This window comes from Melanerpes formicivorus, unplaced genomic scaffold (assembly GCF_026170545.1).
Source record: "Melanerpes formicivorus ecotype bairdi unplaced genomic scaffold, bMelFor1.0.p_v2 SCAF_16, whole genome shotgun sequence".
NCBI classification, from domain to species: Eukaryota; Metazoa; Chordata; class Aves; order Piciformes; family Picidae; genus Melanerpes; species Melanerpes formicivorus.
The window spans coordinates 11,600,727-11,627,711 of NW_027142368.1; the positions used below are offsets into that span (position 1 = coordinate 11,600,727).

Genomic DNA, 26,985 nt, shown 5'->3' on the forward strand with positions numbered 1-26,985 from the left:
CGCTGCAACGAAAACCCTCAAAGCTCGAAGTGCCCGGTCCTGCTGGCTCTGACGAGAGCCCCACAGAGGGCAGGGGAGCACCTGCCGAGGTCAGGGCCTGTGGACCTTCCTCAACACCCGTTTCAAGAGGGAAAAAACACTAAGTCTTCAAAAAGCGCAGGGAAAACAAGTCACTCAAACACAGTTCAGAAAGGAATTAAGTCACATGCATGGAATAGCGCACAGTAACAAACGCCTAAACCCTGGGTCAGAAGTTAGTGCTTTGTGTTTATTACTGCAGTGCTTAAGTAAAGGAGGTTTTGCTTCCAGTGATTACCAACAAGTCATTTATTTAACTGACGTTTAAAGCCTCCACGACAGTTTAAAGTACTTAAATTATTACAGTTATACATAACAAGAAGATTTGGATGTGTGAAGCCAAACATAGATGTTACTGATGCCATGGAAATGCATTTTCTCTATTACTTTTAGCAGTTCAGTGGGTTTATTTGCTACACAAATGCAAATAAAGATACAATTGCTGTTTTGAAAATGATGTACCAATTTATCAAGTGTAAGGTTTCCTACTTGAAATGTTTATACACAGTTCAATTATTTGAAGTAACACAGATCTACCTATATGTCACCAACATAGCGATCTCAAGGGTTTTTAAAACGTGGCTCAATATTAACTGCTCCCACAGAAGCAGATGAAATAAATCCTCCCTTACTACTCAGCTATAAGAAGGGTTCTTCAAAAAGACAAAGCTCCTAAAAATCTATCTCAATGTGTAATGTAAGCCATAAATGCTGCAGACTGTATTTCTATGTCTTAAATGTGCTTCAAAAAATAAAGTTAGAGTGGATTAATAGTCACAGGGAAAAAAAAAAATGATCCAGACTTACATTAAACAGTGATTATGCTTGGAAAGATTGGGTCAGCAATTGCCTGTGTGGCCTATTAGAAAACACATGAAACTCAAACTGATTTTCAAGCACAGAGGTTCATGAAAGTCCTTCCAAGTTCTCAAAATCCTGGATTAGCATCTCCAGTGTACTTATGATTCTGGCCCATTTTTCCAGCAACTCTGATAGCTGTGAATTCTGGATTTCCTGGTAAGCTCAGTACCTAGTGTGCTATTAAATACACCCTGCATATCACAGATCTTCACTCAGATGTATTGTGTCCTGTACACATTTCACTGGCAGGGCTGGGAGAAAACAGCAGCCAGCACAGCGTTGTATAGCTATGCAGGATGCATGAAACTACAGAGCCCTGAAATAGTGTTGTTACTATGCGATACAAACAATTCAGCAGGACACTGATTCCCACCTCTTGTAAAGTGCTCTTTGGAATGAGACATACTTTACACTACCCATCAGTTTGTTCCATTCATAGCCACAGAGTTCCTACAAAATGCTTAGGCCTTTTGGTCATCATTTGCTTGTTAGGGAATGAAGGTGTTGAAGGGCTAGTAAGGAAGAAAGAAAACTTATCTTTGTGCAGGTCAATAAAGTGACCAAGCAATCAACAGGAGACTTATTCTTACAGCAAGATGACTAGGCGATGAACTTTGGCTGTTATTTCAAACTTTGGTGTCATTTTAGAGCAAATTAAACTATTTGGAATATTAAATTGTAACTTGGACATTATTTTAGCCTTTGTGCTAAGTCAACACCAGATGGGCTGCTCTATTTTTTTGCTAAATTAATTCAATCAGGAAAAAGGCAAATAGCAGTTTCTTTAAGGTTTTCCCTCAGGTGCAATAGCAAGGAAAGCAACAAAAATCCTGACTCCCTGAGCCTACAGCAACTCTCTTAACATAAACAAAAATAGGATTTTGTGCAGCAGCTCTGTATCTCTTGCCTTACACTAGAAGCATGTCAAACAGAAGATATGCAATTCTTTGGGGGCAGGGACCATCCTGTTGGAAGCAAGATTTGAACCCTTAGTAGTATGAGGAACCTCCAGCTATGGGTGTCCTGATGCCTGTGCTGTAATCATTCAAGTTTTGAACTCAGTAGCACAGACATAGAAGCAGTGATTACTATAGCTTCTATGCTATCAAGACTGCAATGCTGTAAAATTAGCAGCACAGACTACCAGTCAGGAACAGGCATTTCCTTATGGCAAATAATTCCCTTACTGCCTCACAAGCCACCTTTTCCAGCATCTTATCCCAGCCTTGATCCCCAGCCCACACTTTTCTCCAGTCTAGCAAATTCTCTATTCTCCCGTCAGCTTCTCAAAGGCAGCTCCAGGCTTTTATTTTATCCAAGGGGGATGGAGGAATATATTCTGTAGGGGACTTTACACAGAGAAACAAGAGAAAGTTGTTGTGCTATGGGCCATTCACTCTTCCATTTGTAAAGGAGAGAGTTCTGCATACAATACATTAAATGCCTAGAGAGAAATCAGCAGGGAAAAGAAAGGAGTTGCCGACTGCACCACACTGCTGACAAGAGCGTTAAACCTCCAGCTGCTTGCCCATCTTGCTGAGGGCATCGCTGACAATGTCCAGCTCATGCCGCAGCTCATTCACCACGCTGGCAATGCTCTTGGTGTCTTTCAGGATCTGCAGGCTTTGAGTGTAAGGGTTGTACTTCACCCCAAAGGGCCGCTTGATGGTTTTTGCAAACTCCCTATTGAAGTTAAAAAAGAGAGGGAGTTACAAACCAAGAACAAATGCATCCTCTGTATGCAGTATCAATAACCACTTTTCTAAACTACTCACTTTCTTAAAGACAGTTATAATTGTTACATAATTCATCTTTCTCACCTAGCCCATGGAAGACCAGGCCAATATTATTCTTGGCTGTCCAATCCCATGAAAGATAATTTTACAGCAGTGATAAAAAGATGTGGTGCTGCTACTGAGAGATGCATGAAATCAAACCTGCTTTTATACAACAGGAACAAATCTGTACCTCATCTTTTCCTTTGCTTCTTCAAAGCTTTCAGAAACATAGTAAACCTCTTGGAAAGTTGTAATGAGGCATTCTTGCTTGCAGACGACCTTTGGATCAAACGGCTTGACTCTGGCACTCCCAGAGATAGAGTGCTGGTAATGCAATGTGTTATGTGTCAGAGGAACATCACCACCCAGAGAATCCACAAGGAAGATGACATGAGGTAGTCAATGAAATAAAATAAAAATATTAAGTGAGACCATATTTAGTGCATTGCTGCTTAAGATGCTGCTTAATCTTGAAGCACTGTTCGAGATTAACAAATAGAATAACTCAAAACAGTCAATCCCCCAGACAGAAGGCCCACATGTAAATAAGAGCAGTATTTTCAGAATCTTTTTAAACCAGATCTTTGTTGTGAAAATAGTTACTTGGATCCTAACATGAAGACATCCCAGTCAACTAATGCTTCCTGCAAAAGACAGAGGAACTGCTCAGCATATATCCAAAAGCAGACTGTCCAGTAACTATTGCCAAAGTGAATATCTTAAAGTCTAGAGGGTATCTAGTGAGTCTTTGAAAAAAGGTCTTTAGAATTATACTTCATAAAAAAAACCAGGGCAAAACAGTGACAATCAAAATCAGGTAGCAACAAAGAAAAGAGACAGCTAAGCAGTAAGTACAGTCTTACCTTGAGCTCACTAATAGAAGAGAGCAAGCCAGCCCCATACACTCGTAGCTGTCCCTCTTGCTTGCACAAGCCAAACTCTACAGTGAAGAAGTAGCACTGAAACAGAGAAGGGAGTAAAATAATTCAGCCTTCAGCAAAGATGGTGTTGTGAACTAGATGGGATGCTGTGGTGAACTAGATGAAGGCATTTGTATTGTCATGTCAAAGACTGAAATATCAGACAGTCATCACTTGGTTATCTTTCTCAGATACTTAAAGAGGAGGGAAGCCAGAATGGAAGGACAACGAACCATAGGGTTTCTCATAAGAAAGATTGATATTATAGATCACCCAACAAGGCTAGAAGCTCTTCATGTCAATAGGAATATTGTGATGTAAATCTGTTTGAAGAAATACTGTCATGACAAGACCTCTTCAGTGGAAAAGAAACACTGGATAGAGAGGATCTCTGTGAGAGAGAAAGATTACTTTTAACATAATTGAATCACGATTTTCTTTGGAAGAAACACACCACAGACTTCCAATACAGAATAAGTGATATACCACCAGAATTTGTTCCCTCACTTGACAGCCAAATGAAAAAAAATATGAATCATATCAACCTTCAAAGGTACTTTTCTTCCATCATGGAGAATTCTTACATGCTCTAAAAGCCAAGAACCAGTGAAACACACACAGAAGTCTAGCAGCTGATGTGACTAATGCAAACATGAAGTTTGAGATTCATTCCATGGACTGGTATCAGCCTAGCAAAGCACAAAGCACTCAAACACTCACTGTGGCCAGTTTTTGGACAGCCTCATCTGATGCCCCAAGTGATGCAAGACCAATTTCCTGGGAGAACTGAGCAAAACTGGGTTCAGCCAAAAGAGGGACGTGACCTAAGAGCTCATGGCATGTATCACTGGAAAAAAGAAACAAAACAAGAAATCTCAAGAGCTGCATTTGTAGGACAGTGAAAAAGCAGCACCTGTTAAATTACATTTAACATTCCAAATATCCAACAGCAAATATATTCTTTCATGTTTATCTGAAAGCAACTAATCAGGTCACAATAACTCTATGTAAGTACCTAGAGTTTGAAATGAAGCTGACAAAAATTAAGATCTAAGCTCCACATTTATAAGGCAATTGAATATTAAACCAGCTGTGCACAATGACATCACTAAGACCTCCCCAATAACATGCCATACTTATGAAGGCAGCACATGAGCATGCTAAAACTTCATTTCATTACATGCAGCATGAAGGCTGAGTCTTCAACACCTTAAAAATAAAAGGGTTTTTGCTGGTGCTCTTGAAATGTTTTTAAGTAGCTTGGCTCTGGGCAGCGAGATTCAAAACCTACTCCCTTCTCCAGATTTACCCCAGGCTTAAATGACTCACGGCTCTGGTGTGTAGAGAGGATCCGAGCTGTGTCTAACATACTGAGTGCAGTGAAAAACTCTGAACGCTAAGCCTGCCAAGAAGTCTCGGGGTGACAGATATCCAGCAACAGGGCGAATGGTGAAACCTGTGCGCTCTGAAAAGCAATGGAGGAATTTTACATCAGTTTAGTGTAGAACTGCACAATGCTGTCACCCCTCCTGCTGCAACTCAAGGAAAAGTTGGCTCTACCTTGGCTCGAGAGCACATGGGAAAATGAGGCATGAATAGCAAAATAAGTCATAAACTTGAGAATGACAAACACTTAGTAAAAATATCCCTACCTGTGTCAGATTTCCTACAGTATCATGTCTGAGGCCAACACAACACAGTGAGGTCTCTCTTTAGTCAATCTTAACAATCTGTTCAGAGGCATTGCCCCTCAAAAGTCACAGTTTGTATATAATGAAGATGCAGTACATTAAAACATGTATGGCCACAAGGTCTCTTAAAGGACCAGAATGAATACAAGGAAAAGTGAACAAGGATATTTACTTTCGCCCTGAAGAGAGCAGTGTGATTTTCAAAGGAGCTCAGTTCCTTTTTGTGTAAGAACATTAGCAGCTTACCTTTCAGGAAGCGGGACACATCTTCCAGCTGGGGGATATTGTCTTCCCTGTACCCACAGTACTTGGTGAGCAAGGGTAAGTTTTTAAGGTACTCTCTACAGGCATGAGTTGGGTAAAGCTCATTAAGCTCTCGGTACACAGTCCCCCAGGTCTTGATCTCCTCCTCAGTGAATTCAATTTTGGGAATTGGATCACCACTACAAGGAGAAGAAGAAAGGACATTCCTTAGCAAATAGCTAATAAGGGATGACTCATTTACCTGCTATTATTATTTAACATCTATACAGCTGTGGTACCTGGTCAAGGCACATTAGGCACTGTCACATACACAGTGAGATTTGCTCTATGCTCTGGAAAGCTTTTAGTCCAAGGGCTTGCTCTCTTTTCCACCTAAATCATGTGATAGGACTCTTTGCATTGACCTCATTGGAGCATGAAGCTGTAAACAGTTTCTTAGGTGTTTAATGATGAGAGTAACACTGATTTGTTTTAGGAAAAGATAATTATCTGAAGTACATTGCACAGAAGCAGCTAAATATAAGCATTAGGTAAAAATCATGCTTCTGTGTAGAGAAGACAATAATCTGTTTGAACATACTCATTGTAGTCCATCTCTCCTAATCAGCCCTCAGGATATTGATTAGAGTGGATTATAGCAAGTGTGCAACCTCCAGCCCACTGAAAGCTACAGGAGTGTCACACTGAGCTTCCACTGCCAGCATGGCAAATGCCTTCCCTAGGGAATCTCTGTTCACAACATGTTAACAGTAATGGCCTCTGTGCTGAGGTAACCAGCTGCATTAACACACACTGTAAAAGAGCACCTGACACCCACCATTTCTAGGTCACTTCCAGTTGAGGAACTTGGTGTCTGCAATCAAGCAGGCAACAGCAACAGGAAACTCACATTTAGAAAGAATTCACAGTATTGGGCCATAAAATTCCTGAAATTTTAAGAGCTCCCTCCCACAAGCAGCATCTCTTACAGGCAGAAGCTGTTCAAGTTTCTTTCCACAGAAAACTTCTTATCTACACATTACATGCAGGAGCTTGAACCCAGAAAGAAAATTCAAGCGTTAACATTTGCCCAGAGTTTACATTCAGTGGTCAGTGGGCGATATACTGGGCTTTGCCTCCACTCCCTCTCCTTCACAAAGGAGAGCAGTCTGCCCTAGCCCAGTCAGTATGTCTGGGCACAGGCAGCCTTGCAACGTGCATTCTCCACCCTCTTCCTTTTATGCACCCATTTCCAGAGAAGCATGAAGAGACCGCAGAGTCCTAATGCACCACGCTGCAGGAAGCCCATGCAGGCATCACTGGCCATCTGAGGATCCACTGCCACAGATGCCATAATGGTTGAGCAACCACAGCCTTAGCCCTGGGAAGGTGAGGTCCTGTCAGTCCACACTGCTGTTGTTTCAAGGCACTCAGAAGGGCTTCTTTTGGAAGAAGTCAAACTTACTGTTTGTAGTTCATAGCCAAGTCTGCAAAATACTTTCGTCTCTTGCGATAGACATTGTCTTTGAAACCCTGGCAGGGGAAGGAGAAAAACAAAGCCAAAGGAGTTTCCAAAGTGCAGTGAATAAAGTAATTAAAACAAGACACTTGGCATTTCTTCAGCTGGGAAATACAGAAGTATGCTCTGAGGACAGGGCAGGAACCTCATAGCTTTAGTCTGAAATGTTTAATAACTGGGAATTAAGCAAATACTCCAATTAAAAGTATTAATTGGTGGTTTTATGCATGCAGCTATGTATTCAGTAGATGATAATTTTAGTCATATTAGTATTTACACACACTTTGTTTACTTGCTTGATTATTGTAAATTACAGAACAAACAGTCCATTTGCACTGCCCAAGTACCAGTTAGAGTAAAAAAAGAGAGAAAGAGGAGGAACCCAGCCAGCCTCATAACAGCTTCTATAATTTATATGTGAGCACTCAGGGCCCAGACCTGGAGCCTTCATGCCCTCACTCAAGTAAGGCTTGCAGAAGGGCACAGGGACTGAATTCAGAGACAGCCTCGCCCGAACTAGGAAAAAGACATGAAACCCGCCAAGGGAAAGTGCTCAGGCCCACAGAAGCGCCACTGAGGGGAAGGAAAGGGAGAAGAAAAAAGCTGCAGTTTTTTAAAGTAAGCTGCACAAAGCCTGCTTCCACCAGCACTGGGTGTAGGGAGGACAAAAATACTTACTGGATGGTCAGCATCCAAATCGGACCCATACATCAGCACTCGGTTTGCACATTTATCCAAATCTGAGATCTTCTTTGGAAACCAGGGAACATTCTCCATGTCTAGGGAAGGCATGGAATCCACAAAGTTATTAATAACGCCGAGCATGCTGAGGGAGGAAACGCTACTTTCAAGTATGGCTATGGTGGTTACAAGCGACATCTATAAATTAAAAGGGCATGAATAAGACAAGGGAGTTCACTGCCTATCTGGGACTAGCCTACAGCTCACACTTCCTCCTCTGTCACTGCCACAGTCTGCCTACAGAGGCACAGCCAGCTCCAAAGCATCCTGGGGAGGAAACAGTTAATAGGGGGTTTCTGTGGCCCTTAACTGTTCTAGGGTTTGAGCAGCAGCTAGAAGCTCCCACTGAAACAGGGCCCTCCTCCTGCATTCTGCTGAGAATCTTCCAGGGTACAAAGTGTGCAAAGGAGTAGAGAAGTGACCTGCTGGAGGACACTAGGCAGGGTGGGAGCAGGTTTGAGTCCTCCTGTCCCTGAACACTGAAAACAAACATTGCTCTGTAGTTATGTACCTCAGAAGTATCCATCCTTGCTGAGAGGTTTCTGTGCAAAGAGGAAGAGGAGGCCCTGCAACCTCAAACAGATGCTCCATAACAATTTTGCTACTGACAACTTGGGATTTTTTATAGCCTAAGAGAGTTTTTAGTCAGGCTCTTGGCAGAGCAGTTATTACACTGCTTTTCTGCCCTGATGATCTTCAGTTTTCTTTACAAGAACAGGAGGAGTGTTTAGATTAAAATTCCCCTTACCAGGGACTAAAGTAAGCTGGTTTTATCCAAGAACACCAGGTTGCACCTTCCCCTACCTACCAGCCTGTGCCAAACACAGTGAATTAGAAATACATGGGACTGACTCCCTGCTGCCCTGAACTTCAGGCCTCTCTTTATCTAGAAGCAAAGGAAACCAGGATGTGAAGTATCCCAAAGTTAAAAGGCAGACCTTTAAGTAATCAGTTAGCTTGAAAAGTGATTTAAAAAAACCAAAACACCAAAAACAAAGAAACAAAACCCTAAATCAAGAGCTACAGAAGGGAATTGAAGCATCCATCCCCTGCTCTCACCATCCTCTGAACAGCAATCTGTCAGTATTACACCTCTGCCATCATGGTGTACAGTCCCCAGCCAAGCCCAGCACTCAGGCCTTGCCTGCAAACCAGCCTGCACTGGCCTCTGTGGGTGCAGGGTCTCCCATCAAAGCCTCTTGTGCTGTACTGAGAAGGGCCAAGAGCACAGACAACAGACCTGCAATCTGCACCAGCCTAAAACAGGCTGTATTCCTAGGTGGCACCAGCTAAAACAGGCTTGTTTGTATTAGCCAAACCACACACAGTCACAGCACAGAAACATAAACCTGGTAGCTACTGACTGAAAACACACCACCAATGCAGATGTCAGCACCATAAAAGCATTTCAAGCCAAGACACTGAGAAGTGCATTTTCATCAGAACTGCCTTTTGTACTTACCATTGCCCTGGACAGTGAAATGCTCTGTTGGGTTCACAGAGACAACACTGACATGGGATTTGAGAAGCTGGAAGATCTCGTTCAGTTGTTCCCTGTCACTGTCACAGTCCACAAAGATCTCAAACTCAGAATTTCGTCTCTTGGACTTCCGTGACTCAATGTGCACCAGATTTACATGCTTCTCCTGGTTTGTAAGAAGTAATGGTTTTGAACAGATTGACTTATAACAATTGACTGAAAATTGCAATTTGGTCTTCAAATGAATATGCTACTGTCACAGATTGTTCACCACCTTTGTGAAGCTATTGCAGTTAGTTGGATCTCCTGATAGTAGTTTGCTTATTCAAGGAGGGGAAATGGTTTGATTTTAAAAAGCCTCCCATTCAAAGAAAATTAAAGAGAACTAGTATTCTTTCTATTGATTGCATTTACATTCAGAAAGCACAGAAAAACACAGCCAGGGGGTTTTAATTCAGAGACCTTTTTCTTTCATTCCTCCCATAGGAAGCTGATTAGCAACAGGGTCTGGGGAATTCACCAAAAATGCCAATCAAGTCACCGTATAATTATCTCACAAGCAAGCAAGGGATTTAAAAGCAGGAGTTTTCAGGCTGAAATTTTCACTTTTATTTAAAAAATTATTTAATCATATGTCTTATATCAGGAACACAGAGAAAACCCCAGGCTAAGCCATGCAGGGCCAGATGATGGAGCACAGTGGCACCATGCATATGCCTTGTGCCACACCGACCCAGCAATGTGATTGTCACATACCTGAAAGAGTTTCAATGCTTTTACAAGTCCTCCAATTTCATTTTTCAATGAAAAAATGATGGCTGTTCTTCCTCTTTCAGATGCATGGTCTTCATTCTCTTTATTATCTTCAATCATCATGTAATTTGACTTATTTAACTAAATGCAAACAAACAGATATAACAGGTAATAATGGGGCAGTCTTGTGCTTTGACTGATCACCCACAAAAGGAAAGGTGCCAGCAGCAGCAGATCAGAACTGAAAAATCATTACCCTTCTCTTGCTACATAACTGTAAAGTACTGCTTTCACAGAAAACAGAGCCAAAACTCAAGGAGTTAAAATATTGTGCAGATCAGAATCTGGTGACTGTAGAGACAGTCCCATTCTGACCCACCACACCCAAGCTATTCCATCTGTCAGACCCCCTAATTCACATGCCAAACCCTGATCGTGATCACCCAAATCACACACAACAAATTTGCAGGCATCCAACACTGCAGGCCCACAAGGTTTTGTACTTTGCTAGTGGTCACAATTCCAACTGAACTGAAAATACAGACCATATTCTTAGCTACACATAGCCAGCCCATAAACAGGTTTAATATCAAAACAATTAAGAATGTGGAAAACACAAACTGAAGAAAAAACACAGGGCTTAAAAGCAGAGGTTGTGTCTCATGTCTTCAAACCTCAAATAAAACCAGTGTGGTCTCTAAAGCAGTTAGTGAGAAAGAGGAGAGGAAGGTACATTATTGCCACTTGGAATTATATTTTGATGACACAGATATGACTATCTGGTGACGTTACCAGGAATGGAAAGATGCAATCAAAATGCAGCAGTTCCATTGATTCCTTTCTGCAGTGTCTCCAGGTTTAACCTCTTTAAAATGGATAATGCTGAACAACTACCTCTTTCTATCCACAACAGGTAGGTTTAAGAATACAGATTTTATCTTTAATCAAAACATTCCAAATTGTCTTTCAGATTAACCACGCAATCTGCCTAAGGAGAAGAAGGCAGATCTGATGCTGTTCCAAGGAAGGTATCAAGCAGGCTACTAGATGTGAGCTCTTTGGGGAGCTGAGGTAGTATTCCTCAGAAGAGGTCTTGCTCCAAGCCCACGGATGCTAATGGAAGCATCTGGATTTCTGATTGAGTCCCCACCTCTAACAAGCTGTCACAACATGATGAGCCTGGAAAACAGTGTCAGTCCATCACATTGTTTTTGATCCAGCAAAGCCACTGATCTACATCAGTTTGAGTCCAGACATCAAATTGTCTGCTGAAAGTGGGTGACAGGGCCCAGTGCAGGTTCTGCTGAGCAGCCTGCACATTTGACAGCTCACTTCAATGAGCATCAGGTCAGGATCACAAGAGCCATGAGCAAACACTGAGCACAGATACACCAAGCAGAAAAGAAAATGCTGATAGCTCAAAGATTACATATGGGTTATTTGTTGTTTCCTCAAACTGCAGAGACTGTCACTCAAGCAAGCCAGATCCTGTTCAGATGGTACTGCTGTGGAAGAAGCTGCATGCAAAGAAGTCTCCACTACAAGCAGTTCGGTGGTGGTCCTTTGAAGACTCTTGGTCTGGGTTATATATAAGGCTCATAACACAGCATGCTGGTTTGATTCTAGATTCAGAATCACTGACTTAAGATCAGCTTATGAGATCTGGCATAGCTGCATGCAATATTATAAGGGCACAGCTAGGACAAAATACAGGCATGGAAGACTAATTTCTGATTTTGCACTTTGCTGTGTCAACTAACATGTTTAGGATCAGGTGACAACCTTTATAAACCAGCATGTTTAAGAGACCAGTGAAGAAGGTACAACAAAACACAGCATGTTCTTACACTAAGTTCTAAAAATTACCTCTAACTTAGGAATCTAAAAGAGCTGCAAAAGAGAAATTCAGGTGCCTGTAGTGCCAAATGCATCCCACTTACATCTTGAACCACAAACCAACACTCACTTTTTGCTTTCAGTTAAAAAAATGGACCAAAAGCAGGTCTGCATTAATGCAGCAATCATTCTGGCACAAGACAAGAAGAGAAAACCCTAAGAAAAAAACAATTTCTCTCCTCCAACAGGTACAACTTCACTTTCATCCCTTCGTATGAGTAATTCAGCTCTAGTCAAACCGGAGGCTTTTGCATTGCATGGTATCACACCTGGGCTGTTTTGGAGGGTGAGGGGGGGAATGAATATTGCATTGATAGTTGTAATTAATTACATGAATCATTAATTGATTTTCCATCTGCCTGACTCAAGTCTTTACAAAAATACACAAACACAGGGATACAAAAAAGCCCTTTTTGAGGTAGATACTTCGGTGTATTCTGGTTAAAGATCACCCCTTTTGGAGCCCACAGCCATCACCTTCCCTTTCTAACCCTCCCCAAAGAATATTCTCTGCGAGACAGATATTTGAGGGCACATAGTTTGTACTTTAATTCTTTATGTTAACAGATAGCCAAGAGTTAAAATTATCCAAATATACTAAAAAGCAAATTACATTTTAGAGCCATAAACTGAATTAAAAAAACATTAATCACAAAATGTATTTGATACAGATTGCCATTAATTGTACTTGGTAAAAGGTCTCCTCAACATCCATTTTAAATCCTCCTCCCTCTAGGTAGCTGCTTACTTTCTCACTGTCCTTCTGACACAGTTCATAGTAGGGAAGGATGAAGACATCATCTTGCAAGGGACTGTGACTAGATGTCATATTACAAGGAAAATTTTCAGCCACCCCAAATATCTAAACTAAATCCTTAACTTTGGTTCTCAGACACCAAACTGAAAGCTGTGCTGGACAGCCTACCTGGCTTCTGAGGGGTCTGGCAAAACAATCTTTAGTGAAACGTTACTCCATTACAGTTGGCATGGTTTCCACAAGGGATTTTACTGACTTTATAAACTCCAGCCCACACAAAAGCAATGATTTCATTGATCTTAGAATCACAGAATCACTTCAGTTAGGAAAAAACCTTTAGGATCATCGAGTCCAACCATCCCCTAACTCTACCAGGGTTGGTGCTGAACCACATCCCTGCTTCTGAAACACCTCTAGGTGTAGGGATTGAACCACCTCCCTGGCGAGCCTGTTCGAGTGTTTGAGAACCCTTTCACTGAAGAAATCCTGATTCTTCTAACACTCAATCTAAAACTCTCCTATTGCAACTCGAGACCGTTTTTCCTCATTGTATTACTTGTTACTAAGGAGAAGAGATTGACTTCCCACCTGGCTCCAACCTCCTTTCAGGGAGTTGTAGAGAGCCACAAGATCTCCCCTCAGCCTCCTTTTCTCCAGGCTGAAAATTCCCAGTTCCCACATCCACTCCTCACAAGACTTGCTCTCCACACCCTTTACCAGTTTTGCTGCCCTTTTCTAGACGCAGTTACCTTTCTCTGGACCTGAAGACATAATTTTCGCTGATGTACTAAGCACATTCCTGCTACACCATGAAACAATTATCCAGGAGTGGATGTTTCTGAACTATAGCATACTATCTCCTAAGCAATGATTCCCCAGAAGTTGCTTTTGTTCTACCTTAATTTCACCTCTTTGCATTATGATTTTCCCCACTTCCCCCGCCTTTTCTGTCCAGAAACAGAAGCATAACCAGCTCAGGGCACTCTCACCGATGCCAGAGGACCTGCATCCCCGGGCAGTCACCACTCTCGAAGGAAATGGGACCAAAGACCCCCGTTTCATTCCTAACCCAGCACTCCAAGAACCGCAATAGTGAGGCGGCCGAGCTGCGACACGTTCCCCACAGGCCCGGGTCCGTCCCGCTGCCCCGTCCCGCAGTCCTCACCTGGCCGGCGCTATCCCGCGGGCCGTGCGCTTCCAGCGAGCCGCCGCGGCGGGGCAGGGGCTGCATGGCCGGGCCGGGGCGGGCAGCGATCAGCCGGGGCGGGCAGTGATCAGCAGCGCCCGGCACCCGCAGCCGCGCCGCTTTATGGAGGGGCGAGAAGCGCCCGTAATCGACCTCCGCGGGGGTGGAGGCGGCGAAAGGGAGGGAGGGAGGCGGGGGAAGCGCTGCCCGGCCCCGCTGAGGAACGGGTCTGTCAGACCCGCTCAGAACACCCGCGGAAAACTCTTTATTCAAACGCTATGTGCGGAGCAGGGCACTCAGGTACGGCACCAACTCACCGAAACAACCCGCTGAAAACCGGCCAGAGGTGCTTTATCTCCCTGCCCCCCCCTATGAGAAGGTGAAGTGGGGTCACAGAAGACTGACATTTTGTGGGTAATGCTGTGGCTTTGGGGAGCAAGCATCTGAATCGAGGGGGTTTATCTACTTCCATGTGTCCAAAAAGTCTTCTCCCAACATCTGCCTGCTCCTTACAAATCACAGAATCATAGAATCACTAAGGTTGGAAAAGATCTTTAAGTTCACTGAGTTCAACTGCCACTAAACTATGGGGTAAAGAGTCATGTCTACACATTTCTTGAACACCTCCAGGGACACTGACTCCACCACCTCCCTGGGCAGCCTCTTCCACTGTCTTACCACTCTGTCAGGAAAATAAAGTGTTCTTAATCTCCAACTTAAACCTTCCCTGGCACAACTTAAGTCCATTTCCTCTTGTTCTATCACTTGATACTAGGGAGAGGAGATCAACATTATCTCCCTCCAACCTTTTTCCAGTTAGTTGCAGAAAGCAAGGAAGCCTTCAATAGGTATTGATAGGTATGATGCCTGTGGGAACAGGAAAGCAAACTGACAATGGTTGGACTTGATGATCTTGAAGGTTTTTTCTAACCTATGATTCTATAATAAATGCGGTGGTGAGGGCTGAGTCCACAGAAGAGGGTGAATAAGCAAAGGTGAGGGCTGAGCTACAGGAACCTCTGGACACAGCAAGGAGCTCACCTAAATGCTCTAGAAGGCTGCTGCAGAAGTGTGCAGGGGAAGTTGTAGTCTCAAAGTGAAAACAGCAGGAGGGGAATTGACTTCCTCACTGAAAATAACAATGTATTTGCTGCTGCAAAACTCAATTGGAGCACATCACTTAGTTTTTAAAAAATTCATTTACAGAGAGGAAGAATAACTACATTTATTGTCTGTATAGATCCAGACATATGCTTATGTTTTAGAAATGATCATGGTTTTTAGACTCCGGTAAGCCCACTCCTCACTGTCTCCTCTCAGGTCAGAGATAGGGGGATTTGTGGCACACAGCAGGAGAAGCCAAAATGTTCACTGGGAACATAATCCCTTGGAGGCTTCAGTTATACAAGGGAGCATAGAGTGGTTATTTTGTGTTGGGCAGATGAGCATCTCTCATCTAGAAACGTGGGCTTAGGCTGGGTTCCTATTACTTTCTGATAGCAGCCAGGTTGAAATCAACATACTTTCTTTTCTGTCAAAATGTTGTGCTAATCCTTGATAAAATCTGAAAGAAAACACAAGATACAGTTCCCACCTACATTTCCTCGGGCATCAGAAGACAGCTGAGCTCAGGTCACTTTAGCTGTGAATGAAGGATTATTTGGCTCTTTTTTTTAACTTTAACTCAGATCTGTCTTTCCCTCTCCTTCAAAGACTATATATAAGCTTTCACAAGAGACACTGGGGAAGCCAGTTTATTCTTAAAGCATACATAAGGATTATCCTAGTATTAAAGGAGCATGGACAGCCTCCCCTACAGCCCAGATCTATGGATATGCTCAGAGAAGAGCCAGTCACCCGAGCACTTCTGAAAAGCTACTTTGGAGTCTTTCTCCCCAGAAGATTACTAGAAGCAATGGTTTGGTTAGCACTGACAGGTACCTGAAGTCCAGCAGGGAAGGGCACAAGACAGTCCAAGGGGCCACACAAGATGATGAAGCTGATCTCAACAGAAACACACAAGCTTCACAGCACACAAGAGCCATGGAGGGGATATAAACTGAGCTCCCAGCTATGCCATGTTTAAGGGCATTTCCTACCTCTAAGGCCCAGGTCTGATAAACAGACAGGAGTGTCCTTGTCTCTCATCCTCACCTGGTCAGTTCTGATTTGAGCAGGAGCTTTCTGAGACACTGGTTATCCCACTCCTCATACCTAACACTGTGGTCAGCTTGGTCTATAACTGCTGATACAGTGCAAGCAGTACAGTAGCAGCCAAGGAAATCTAACCTAATATAAAATTAATTAGTTACATAAAGAGATAACCAGGGTGCCCTGAATTTTGGGGAGCAGATTAAAACTGCTTCACTGGTTTAGTAAGAAGTGCTTGTTCACCACAGTCAGTGCCCTGCCAGTGCCCTATAGTCTGAAAGAGCAAAACCATAAAGCATGAACTGACTCAATTACAGCCTATTTTCACTGGGTGCTCACTGGAGCCTGCTTGCTTTCTTTCCATGCAGGGTTTCCAGCTCCTGTGAATCTGCAGATGGTTTTACAGGAGAACTATTCAAAAGGTTCATGCAAAAGCTGAATATTCACAGTTTTAGGGTTGCAGAGTTTCTGTGTCACAATTACAACTGCTGCTTTGTGTTTTCACAGAGAGCAGGACAATTCTGCCTTCTCCCAAAAGCTGGCTACATACCCTATCCTTGAAGAACAGTGGCTTGGACCCCTCACCACAGAAAAGAGCAACATGGCACAGCAAAACTACTAGCAATAAGGTACAGAGTTCAATGCAAACAGGACAGCAACATGCACAGGTGCTACTCAGCTCATCCTGGGAGGAGGTGGCACAAGCAAAGGAGCACTGAGCCAGAGTAAGACCAAAAGTTTTCAGTGGGAAATCAGAACTTTGCACTGAGGTAGGAAGGAGCTGTGAAGGACAAAGACAGCCTTGGGCATTGATACCACCGGGAAATAAGCCTCTTCTTAGCTCATGAGAGATAAGGCAATATAGTGATTAATTTTTTGTAAAGCCCACAGGAGATTTCTCACATATAGCCTCTCATACAGACAAAGCCTTCCAGGCAGATAATCAGTACCTGAGGATCAAGTACAAGTCTGGACCTGCTCAAAAGTAGGTCAAGCTGATCACATGTTCTGCAAGACAGTGCTTTGCTATGTGTGGATACCACAAAACCTGTGTCACTGGCACAGAACAACTGTGAAAGTACCCACCTGAAGGCCATGAGAGATGCCATTCAGCTGCAGCATTCACTCATAATGCCTCACTACATGAATCTTTTCAGCAGCCTCCATATCCAAGGGTGGTGTCAGACTGAGAAATCCCATGTTTTCTGGGCTCTTTGCTGGAGAGGCTCCAGAATAGGCCATGATTCCATTCCTGCTTCCCAGCAGCTAACTCAGAGGTGACTCCTCTCCTTGATTTTTTGGGGGGGCTTCTGTTTTATTTTTCAAAGCAGGAGCATAAGAGCAGAGTCTGAAAGCAGGCAGTGGTGCTGACACTTGTGGGTACACATTTATAGATACATGCTCTGGAAATCTTTTAGGCTGAGAAGTATTAAAAACAGTCACACCTCCAGATCTTCCCCTCCCTAGAGAGCCATACAGTAAAGGGACTCACTTTTCACTGCCTGTGAAACAAAACAACCTAAACCTTCTGCCCTACATCTCCTCTTCCTCCCACTCTGGGGAAGTTTGCTCTCCATGGGTCACAGGTAAAATGTGTAGGGACTCAACTAAACTGGCACATCTTTCCAGGCACAGCACAAGTCTTATATCCACTGGCAGTTTGAGGAAGCTGGTCTAAGGAGGGGAAAAAATAGACAGAAATAAAGAAAAATCAATGTAGTTCAGGGGCTTCCAAGTTCTCCAGTGTTGGGGGGAGACAGAGGCTGAAGGTGATTTTGTTCAACTGGCAACAACTGATGAAGCAATAACCATGAAAAGGCAGGTTGAGAATGATCTGCGGGGATATTAATCTTCTGTTGAAAGGTAAGATTATCTGTCTGAACACAGCAAGACTGAAGGAGAGAATCAGTCAGTCCTGAAGTCTTCACGATCACATTAAGGTCATCAGGGTGAATTACCCCTTCTCCCTGTGTGCTAGGAGAAAGTGCTCCAATCTCCAGTGAGGCAATTTTACAACGTCACTTCTGGGATCTCAGCCTCATTGGCCACCACTCAGGCTTCATTTGGACCAGCCATCTGCCTTTCCAACCAGATGCTGTTGTCTGAGGCACTGTGGCCACTCAGAGCTTTACCAGAAAAAGGTGTGAACTGTTAAATCCCTGAACAAAACAGGTTTAATGCCACTTAATACTAAAGTCTGCTCTAATCATAATTACTCTCTCCAGAATAGTCTACTGCAAATTCTAATCACAGCCTTCTGCCTTTTTGTTAATTAACTGCTGCAGACAGGTTATGCTGTTAAGAATCACATGGTGCTTAGGCAGGCACTATGGCGGTTGTAGTAAAGAGGAAAGATGAACCTCATGCAGCCCTTTGAAAGAGTTTTGTTTACAGTATAGCTTTTATAGATTTTCCTCCTATTCTGTTTGTGTGTTATGGATGCCCTCATATAGTGAAGCCTGAAAAACTGCTGCTCTGAATTTCAAATGTTCTAAAAAGTTGGACACGATGATCTTGAGGGTCTCTTCCAACCTGGTCTGGTCTATTCTATTCTATTCTATTCTAAAATGTGTGGATCTGAAACCCCTGGCTTTCAACAAGGGAATTCTGCCATTTGCTCCTTTCTTCTGGGCACCACCATTCTTTCAACAAGCACTTCCCAGGGCAATTCACCCAACCTTTCACCAGCATGAGGCTATGACAGTGTCATCTGCTGCACTCAGAGCAATGGCTTAGAAATGTCTGGAAGCCTCAGTGCAATAACTCACCTACAGGGAAGGGGACCACATCCTCATGAGGGTGGTTTAGCAATCACCTAGCTCTCCATAGTACTGAAGAGCTGCTGAAGAATAAAGCATTTGATTCAGAAGCAGGTAATAAAGCAACAAAAGGAAAAGGAAAATTTAAATGATGCCAGTATTGAAAACATTTACAAGTATCCTTTTCCACTGAAAATGGCAAGAACCAGCCAGGCAAGTTACCCACTGGGTGGGATTCAGCCACCTGTAGCATCAATAGCCTTTAAGCATGTTTGTTTCGCAAAGTCAGAGATCCTGCGTACATCTACTGCAGCACATCTAGCCAACAATCCATTCTCTGCTTGTACATTTGCTTTGGACTGTTTAAAGAAATAATATTAGTCATTTAGAATTTAGAAAAAAACAAACCAGGTTGGAAGAGACCTTCAAGATCATCATGTCCAACCCATCAACCAATCCAACCCACCTAAACAACTAACCCATGGCACCAAGCACCCCATCAAGTCTCCTCCTGAACACCTCCAATGACAGCGACTCCACCACCTCCTTGGGCAGCCCATTCCATTGGGCAATCACTCTTTCTGTATAGAACTTCTTCCTAGCATCCAACCTGAACCTCCCCTGGCACAGCCTGAGACTGTGTCCTCTTGTTCTGGCACTGGTTGCCTGGGAGAAGAGACCAACCTCTGCCTGTCTACAACCTCCCTTCAGGTAGTTGTAGAGAGTGATAAGGTCACCCCTGAGTCTCCTCTTCTCCAGGCTGAGCAATCCCAGCTCCCTCAGCCTCTCCTCATAGGGCTTGTGTTCCAAACCCCTCACCAACTTCGTTGCCCTTCTCTGGACTCGTTCCAGCAAGTCAGCATCCTTCCTAAACTGAGAGGCCCAGAACTGGACACAGTACTCGAGGTGTGGCCTAACCAGTGCAGTGTACAGGGGCAGAATGACCTCCCTGCTTCTGCTGGCCACACTGTTCCTGATGCAGGCCAGGATACCATTGGCCCTCTTGGCTGCCTGAGTCCTTTCATCCAAGGCAAGTAATAGTTTTCTCTTCATAAAGCTAAATAAAGTCATGAGTGACATCCTGCTCTGAGCAAACAAGGTGTAGTTTTTCCTAACAAAACCTTGGCAAGCTTGTTACAAAAGGTTAGTTAGACCATGCTGGGGCAAGGGAGAAACCATGCTCTGATTTGGTTTTTTTTGGGCTTTTCGCAGACAACAGTGAATATGGTATCATGCATTTAATATTTCAGCTATATTTCAAGCAAAATTGTTGTCTGACTGGGAACCAAAGCTCTTTGCTCCTACTGGTCTGGAGTTAGTGGGTACAGAAGTGTGAATTACAACTTTGGTGGTTTTTTTTAACCTGCTCAGAGTTGGCTAAGCCACTTCATTTTACCAAGCTGCACCACACCAGTCTTGGCTATCAGCCCCAAAGCCCTGGCAAGGGAAGAGGGACCCTGCTGAGAGCTCTGGCACCAAAGGTGCCATTGCTGTGAGCTGCAGAGAGCTCAGAGCACAGGGTGCCAATTGCTTAATCTGAACACGAAGGACAAAGCCTGCAAAAAGAGAACAGAGCAACAGTGGCAACCTCAGTCACCAGCTCTGAAAACAGATGCTCCCAACATCTGGAGTTATATGAGATCCAAAGAGAGGGGTTACCAGGTCCCAATAATTCTCCATTCTTTAAGCAAAAAGTGTAGTAGAAGTGGACTCCCATTTTTTGAGGACCCACCCTGTTAGCACTATTCCTACTGCATTATCAATTCAAGTTAAAAGCCTCAAGAAATATCCAGCTCTTTCACATCACAGGCAAACACAAAGCAAAACAGTCAAATGCATAAATAAGCCTGCTGATAAGAGAAGTGACTAAGTATTAACCTCAGCCTGTTGGCCTCATTAGTACAGCAGCAGCATATTTTGCATTCAAAGTGAGGTGGAACAAGCCAACAAAGGAGAAAGCTTTGTACTTGCTAATGATATGAGTAAGCGCAGTTCTGAAAGCGATTCCGCAGGCTTTGATCCACTCAGAAAAGCGAAAGAGCTCTTCAGGCACTTCTAACAATAGCCTTACCATGAGTGTGCATTGCTAACCAGCCTCTACCAGGGTCACATTCAGTTGGGAAGTTTATCTGACACTAGATTGGTCAAATGTAAGAAGCAAAAAGAGAGCATTCAATATACTTTGCACACTTTAAAGGCTTTTGTTCACCTCAGCCTCTTGGTCTAATTGGTGTAACAGCAGGATGTTTTGCATCCAAAGTGAGGTGGAACACGCGAACACGGAAGAAAGCAAGGGAAATCAACAACAAGATTCTCTTGTAGTGAGAACCAACTTCTTACTACAAGAAAGAGGTGTTGGAGCAGGTCCAGAGAGAGGCAACAAAGCTGGTGAAGGGTCTGGAGAACAGGTCTGGGTGAAGAGCAGCTGAGGGAGCTGCGGGTGTTTAGTCTTGAGAGAAGAAGGCTGAGGGGAGACCTCATTGTTCTCTACAACTCCCTGAAAGGAGGTTGGAGTGAGGTGGGGTTAGTCCCTTCTCCTGGCATCAAGTGATAGAACAAGAGGAAATGGCCTGAAATTGTGCCAGGGGAGGTTTAGGTTGGATATTAGGAACAATTTCTTTCCTGCAAGAGTGGACAGGCATTAGAACAGGCTGCCCAGGAAGCACAGTCTGTAGAGGTGTTCAAGAAGTGTGCGAACATGGCGCTTTGGGATGTGGTTTAATGGCCATGTGGCCAGAAGACACTGGGTCTGCCTGTTCCAGCAGGCTTTTTCTATCAATTTCACCTCCTTGCTCTATTGTCAGCTTTTTTTGAAATGGGATGTGACCAGATTTTTGTTCCTAGCCATTCTGTTACATTCCATCAATGTTTCAAAGTCAAATGAGTCTGAAGGACCATTCTCCGTCTGCACACTTTAGATATCCCGCTGTCTGCTGACATCACAGCAAAACAGACTACTGAGGTCAGAGTTTGGTTTGGTCAATGTGAACAAAGCAAATTCAATCACAGCTACTTTCTGCTGTAAGGATAAAAACCAGCAAGCAATGTAAACCCATCAATTCACAGCCAGCAACTTGAAAGACACCAGCAACTGTAAAATGTTCAGCCTTGGAGCTGAAAATGCATCATTTCCCAAGACTGGCAAAAGCTGTTCATCTTGCTGTGCTCTTATGACAGATGTTTTTTTTCCCCCCTCTGAGTTTCTTTTATCTTATTAGATTTTAGCTCCCATTATAGTTAGGACAATTTTGCAATGGGGCAAAATTAATTAGTTTGCATCAAAGAAAGGCTCCTTGAAACGTAACACTAATGAGTTTCATCTGCCTGATTAGAGGGCTTTGCTTTTAGTAACACTTGGTGCAAAATTTTGTTTCAGAACAATACATTATATCAAGGCTAAATGCATTAGCTGAACAGTGACCAGGATAATGGGTAAAAGATGAGGGTGGTAAACTGTGAGCAGACATATGACTGAATATTGACAGTGAGATGCAAGCAAGACCAGAACAAGCTAGTGAAGTTTTAAGGAAGGTGCATTTGGGCAAGTAGAGCTTGGTGCAGTTTGCAGCTTCTATCTGTTCACAATGCTTGTAGAAAGTAAATGGGAAAGCACTAATTTTTAGCAAGAAAAGATGGGGGAGAGTTCATTCTGGGTGAGTCTTAATTAACTTTTGTTATCTATCAAACTACCTGGACAAAATCATAGATCCATAGAATGGTGTGGGTTGGAAGGGACCTTCAACACCATCTAGTTCCAACCCCCAGCTTTCTCAAGGCGTCATCCAGCTTGGCCTTGAATGACTGCTGGGAGGGAGCACCTGAAACCTCCCTGGGCACCCCATTCCAGTGTTTCACCACCTTCACTGTAAAGAATTTCTTCCTAATCTCTTCCAGCTCAAAGCCATTGCCCCTTGTCCTGTCCTGCCCTTGTAAAAAGTCCCTCCCCAGCTTTCTTATCAGCCTCTTTCAGGTACTGGAAGGCTGCTCTAAGGTCTCCCTGGAACCTTACCTGCTTATATTAAAATGTGGTTTTACTCAAAACAAATTGTGTTTAATTAATATTGTGTTTGATGGATGAGACAACTGCTCCAGAGGGCAAAGGTAGGTTGTGCTTTTAGTAGTACTGTCCACTTTCTCTTACCCTTTTAGTGCAAGCAATTAAGAAAGCTCATTCTAGGGTGGATTTTCTGAGAGGCAGGTGCAAATTCACCTGAAAAGTCACATGGCAAAAGTAGAGATCAAGGATTTGCTGGCCAATCTGGCATAGCACACCATAAATGACACCTGTGTAGATACAGGCTGTGTCATTTGCAAATGACAAATACATGACATAAGCGCATGTAGCAGAGTACAAAGGAACTGCCTTTCCTCCTTCCATAAACACCTCCAGCACACACACAAGACTAGAATCAAAGACGGTGTTAGAAGAGACAGACCTAGGCTGCCATCAGGAGCAGCTCCATTTGGGAGGAGGCAGACAGCCCACATTTGGACAAGGATTTGCTTTTACACAACACTCTTCATCTGCAGCCAAAGAAACCACTTCAGATTTGTGACTGTGCTCTCAAAACCAGACTGGCAGAGGAGTGTGCAACACAGCTGAACAGATAGTCACTTCTGGCTAGTGGAAAATGCTTAATCCAGATCTGCTGCTGAATCACATCACCAAGGGGTTATGGAGCTTAAGGTGGTTAAATGCAAAAAGCTTTTTGATAAGCCAAGAACTGAATTCAAACCCCTTTCATGTCTTTCCCCTGTTTTGATAAGGTTCCAACTCACAACATTACCACTTTTTGTCAAATTATTTTGATTCAGAGCAAGCAACATTCCTGAAACCCTGATGTCAAGAGGGAAGTGAGCAAGGTGTGCTCCAAGATGCACTCACACAGTGCTGGATGCTGTCAACAGCCACCTGCTTTGGTGTCCAGAAAGGCTAGAGAAGCAGAAAGGCTGAAAAAAGTGGGCTCCTTGGGGCTACACCTGCCTGTTCTTGCTGGGTTTGTCCCTTGTACCCACAAACACATGTGCTGCACAGGAATCAGGCTGGGCCACTCCAACCCCACTGCAGAGCAACTCCCTACCACTATCTTCTGCATCTATCTCCTACCTCCTTTTAGGAGTTGTCAAAGCCTCTCCAAGAGGAGGAAAAGGACAAATTTTCCTTTCATTTGGCTTTGGGACTTTCCCACTTGAACAGCTCACACTGTACAGTGCCAATAAATTTAGGTTCCCCAAAGACTTGGCTTGGACCTATGATTTTCCAGCTCATAAGCAATGTATGAGACTTCCTTTTATTCCCTCATAAAAGTCTTCCATCTAAAGAGCTCGCAAAGCCTTGCTCTTTCAGCATGTCTTCACCATTCATTTTCCCCTTTCCCATTACTCCAGCCTTTTCTAGTCACTCCTTCTGCTACTTCTGTTCAGCCATTCTAGAGACCTCATCCCAAGTCACAAAGTGGAGTTGTTTTGCAGTTTTGTGTACTCTCACTAAGCTGCAGTGTTTCTCCTTCCTTTCTACTTCCTCAACTTGGAAAAGCAAAATTTTCACCAACCAGGCTTGCATAAACTCAAAATGTCTTCCTGTGGTTCCTGTGCCCAGCCTTCCTACCTGACTATAATGAGGAAACTCTCTGATGTTGAGCAAAACAGTTTGTGCACTGCAGAGAATTTTTAATGGAAAATTAATCCTTATGACATCACTGGCTAATTAACAATTTGCTGCATGAAAATACAACACTGTGACTATATTGCAGGGCAGGACAAAAGTGTGCATGTATTTCCCCACATGTTTCAATATCCTCCTATTGATAGAAGATAAGAGGACTGGTCTACAGCTGGAGATCAGGAAATGATTTTTGTGATTTCATTAGAGCAATTGACAAAAGTGTTTTCTTTCTGAGTAAGGTTAACAGATGGCTTGTTAGAGTTACAACTTCTTTAAACAGAGCTGTCACCAAAAGTGATGGGCATGACGACAAAAATAATATTGATACAAGGCTCACTGCAAAATTAAAATGGAGTTTGCATAACCTAAAGCACAGAATAAATGACTGCCACCATTGCAACACAGAGCATCAAGGGGCATTTTGCTTTTCTAAGGGAAGTGGGATGAAGGGATAGAAATTGGGGAAGTGTTGACAGCTTGGGACTTCAGTTATTACAAGCACAAACATGCAGCTGGTCACCATGGCTACTCCACATGTAGGAAGAAACCACAGTGGATCCCAGTAGTAACAAAAGGCATTAATCACACAGAAGTTTTAATTTTGAGCAAATGTGTTTTCACATAAAAATGCTGAAGTCAAATTCAAGACTGCAGATTTGTTCTCACAGTGATTTGCTCTCCTTGAGAAAAACCAGGCAGGCATCAAGCAGACTCCTTCCCATCAATACCTACCTAGTTATCAGAACCAGGAGTACGCTGCAGTCTCCTGTGCTCATCTTGGAGCAATGTGCAACACGAGCATCACCCCTGCAGGACTCTGCTTTCACATCTCACCTCTAGTAAGTTCAAGAGCTGTGTATGGCATAGGCATGCAACACTTGAAACTGCCTCACCTCCATCACAAAATGGCTCCCAGTGATGCCTCAGCCAGACAGCAAAAATGAGGGGGGAGGCCATGGTTGTATGTGTGTGAATAGTAATTAAATATCAAGCAATACTAGTTTGACCACTTGCTGTAGTTTTTAAGAACTCAGCAACACCTTAAACCTGTCTCACTTCCATAAGAGCAGAAAAATTAGAAAGGAGATTCAGCTCTGAAAACAGAAAACATAATCCACAGCAGACCTTTTTTACAGGTGACTGCATATCAGCTGTTCCACCTGGCCAGATCTAGAATGCTAACACATCACTGATATTTAATACTTCTCTCCTTCAACATCACATCTACTCACTATTTGTCTCCTTTGCCATAATTCTCCAGGTTTCTTCCTGTTTTCTTTCGCCAGCATCCTTTCTTCATCTTCACAGCATCCTACCACTGTTACCTTTTCAAGCACTTTTGTTGCATTAGCCTTTTTATTAATCTCTCAGACTTTTCTGAGACATCATGAAAATGTCATCCAACTGCCAAAGACCTGAACTGGAAGAAAGAAAGAAATCAGAACCCCAGTGGGTTTGCTCATTTTCTTCACAGTAACAACTCAGAAGCAAACATTTTCTCTTACCAGTCTCAAAGGTCAGCTCCTTGCATTATAAAACCAAGTTTGTTTTTTTTTTTTCTCCTTAAGAGATAAGTAATTGAATGGGGCAAATAGGAGGAGAAATAGGGGCAGTATTTCCCACTGCAAAACCTCTGTTGATAGCTGTTGGAAATGAACAACCTGGTTTGATTTACCAACCTTGTGATGTCAGGTTCACTTAGCACACGTCTTATCAGCTCAGGCTGAAGGGTTCATGGCTGATGCACACTGCTGTGACCGGGGAGCAAACGCACAGCTGCCTGCTGTGTTTGGTTGCCTCCACATGAAGGAGTTTTGAGAAACTGAGGATCTGAGAATATTACAGTAGACTGATCCTTGCCCCAGGTGTAGCAGATTCTTTTTTTCCTCATTAAGTTTGGCAGAGCATTTCTTCATCATCATCATCTAGGGGGGAAAAAGTAAACAACAAGCATTAAAAAGGGAAAAAATGGATGATTATTTCTGAGGGGAAAAGAAATGCTAAGGAACTGCTGTGATCAAGAGAGCCTGCTCTAGGAACAAAAGCCAATTTTTGAGTGAAAGTGGTAATAGAGACAGTGCTGCTTTTGTAACTCTCAGTAACAACCCAAGTGTGGCTAGTGGGAAAGAACAGAGATTTTCAAACCAAACAAGCCCCAAGTAATAAATCCATATCTCTTCATACCAGTACAATAACCTATGAAGATGGTTGACTTACAAATGAAGATTGGTTTTTTTGCTTGGTTTTGCATTTGGCTTAGTTACAGCAAGAGGTCAAGCCCTGGAAACATATCTTATGGAAAAAGAAGTACCTGTAGCAGTTACAAGGAAATATGAACTAAGAAAAGTAATGACAGAAAATGAAGAAAGCAGAGTGACCTGAGTATGGAGAAGCCTAGAAAACAACTTCCCAGCATGTTAGGTGTCATGGCTTAGTCTACCAGAAAGGACCAGTTTGCAACATGAATATTGGGCATTAGGCTATCAAAAGCAGCAACAACTTTCTCC

The 26,985-nt window shown here is 43.2% G+C and overlaps 1 protein-coding gene across 3 annotated transcripts; it reads right to left on the minus strand.

Annotated features, from left to right (window-relative positions):
* Positions 1 to 263: 263 nt before the first annotated feature.
* TPH1 (tryptophan hydroxylase 1) lies at positions 264 to 26,387 on the minus strand. 3 transcript variants are annotated; one of them, XM_068148114.1, is made up of 12 exons: positions 26,158 to 26,387; positions 25,711 to 25,898; positions 10,068 to 10,205; positions 9,294 to 9,477; positions 7,769 to 7,869; positions 7,037 to 7,104; positions 5,575 to 5,771; positions 4,967 to 5,102; positions 4,358 to 4,484; positions 3,581 to 3,676; positions 2,908 to 3,041; positions 264 to 2,622 (listed from the first exon to the last, which is right to left on the minus strand). In XM_068148114.1, the coding sequence occupies exons 2-12, from the start codon at positions 25,765 to 25,767 to the stop codon at positions 2,448 to 2,450; spliced, it is 1,413 nt and encodes a 470-aa protein (XP_068004215.1). In that variant the 5' UTR covers positions 25,768 to 25,898; positions 26,158 to 26,387; the 3' UTR covers positions 264 to 2,447. The 3 variants fall into 3 exon arrangements, with proteins under 3 accessions (XP_068004215.1, XP_068004216.1, XP_068004214.1); XM_068148115.1 differs by lacking the exon at positions 26,158 to 26,387 and having other exon boundaries at positions 25,711 to 25,920; XM_068148113.1 differs by lacking the exons at positions 25,711 to 25,898; positions 26,158 to 26,387 and adding an exon at positions 13,883 to 13,958.
* Positions 26,388 to 26,985: the final 598 nt, after the last annotated feature.

Bases quoted from the DNA above. Each gene is read 5' to 3' on its own strand.
- TPH1 (XM_068148113.1), bottom strand. From the start codon at position 13,948: ATGCAGCCCCTGCCCCGCCGCGGCGGCTCGCTGGAAGCGCACGGCCCG. The intron at 7,870-9,293 runs GTAAGTACAAAA...TGCCTTCCCTAG, and splicing joins TTTCACTGTCCAGGGCAATG to ACATGGAGAATGTTCCCTGG. The intron at 5,772-7,036 runs GTAAGTTTGACT...TTCTCCTTGTAG, and splicing joins TTGGCTATGAACTACAAACA to TGGTGATCCAATTCCCAAAA.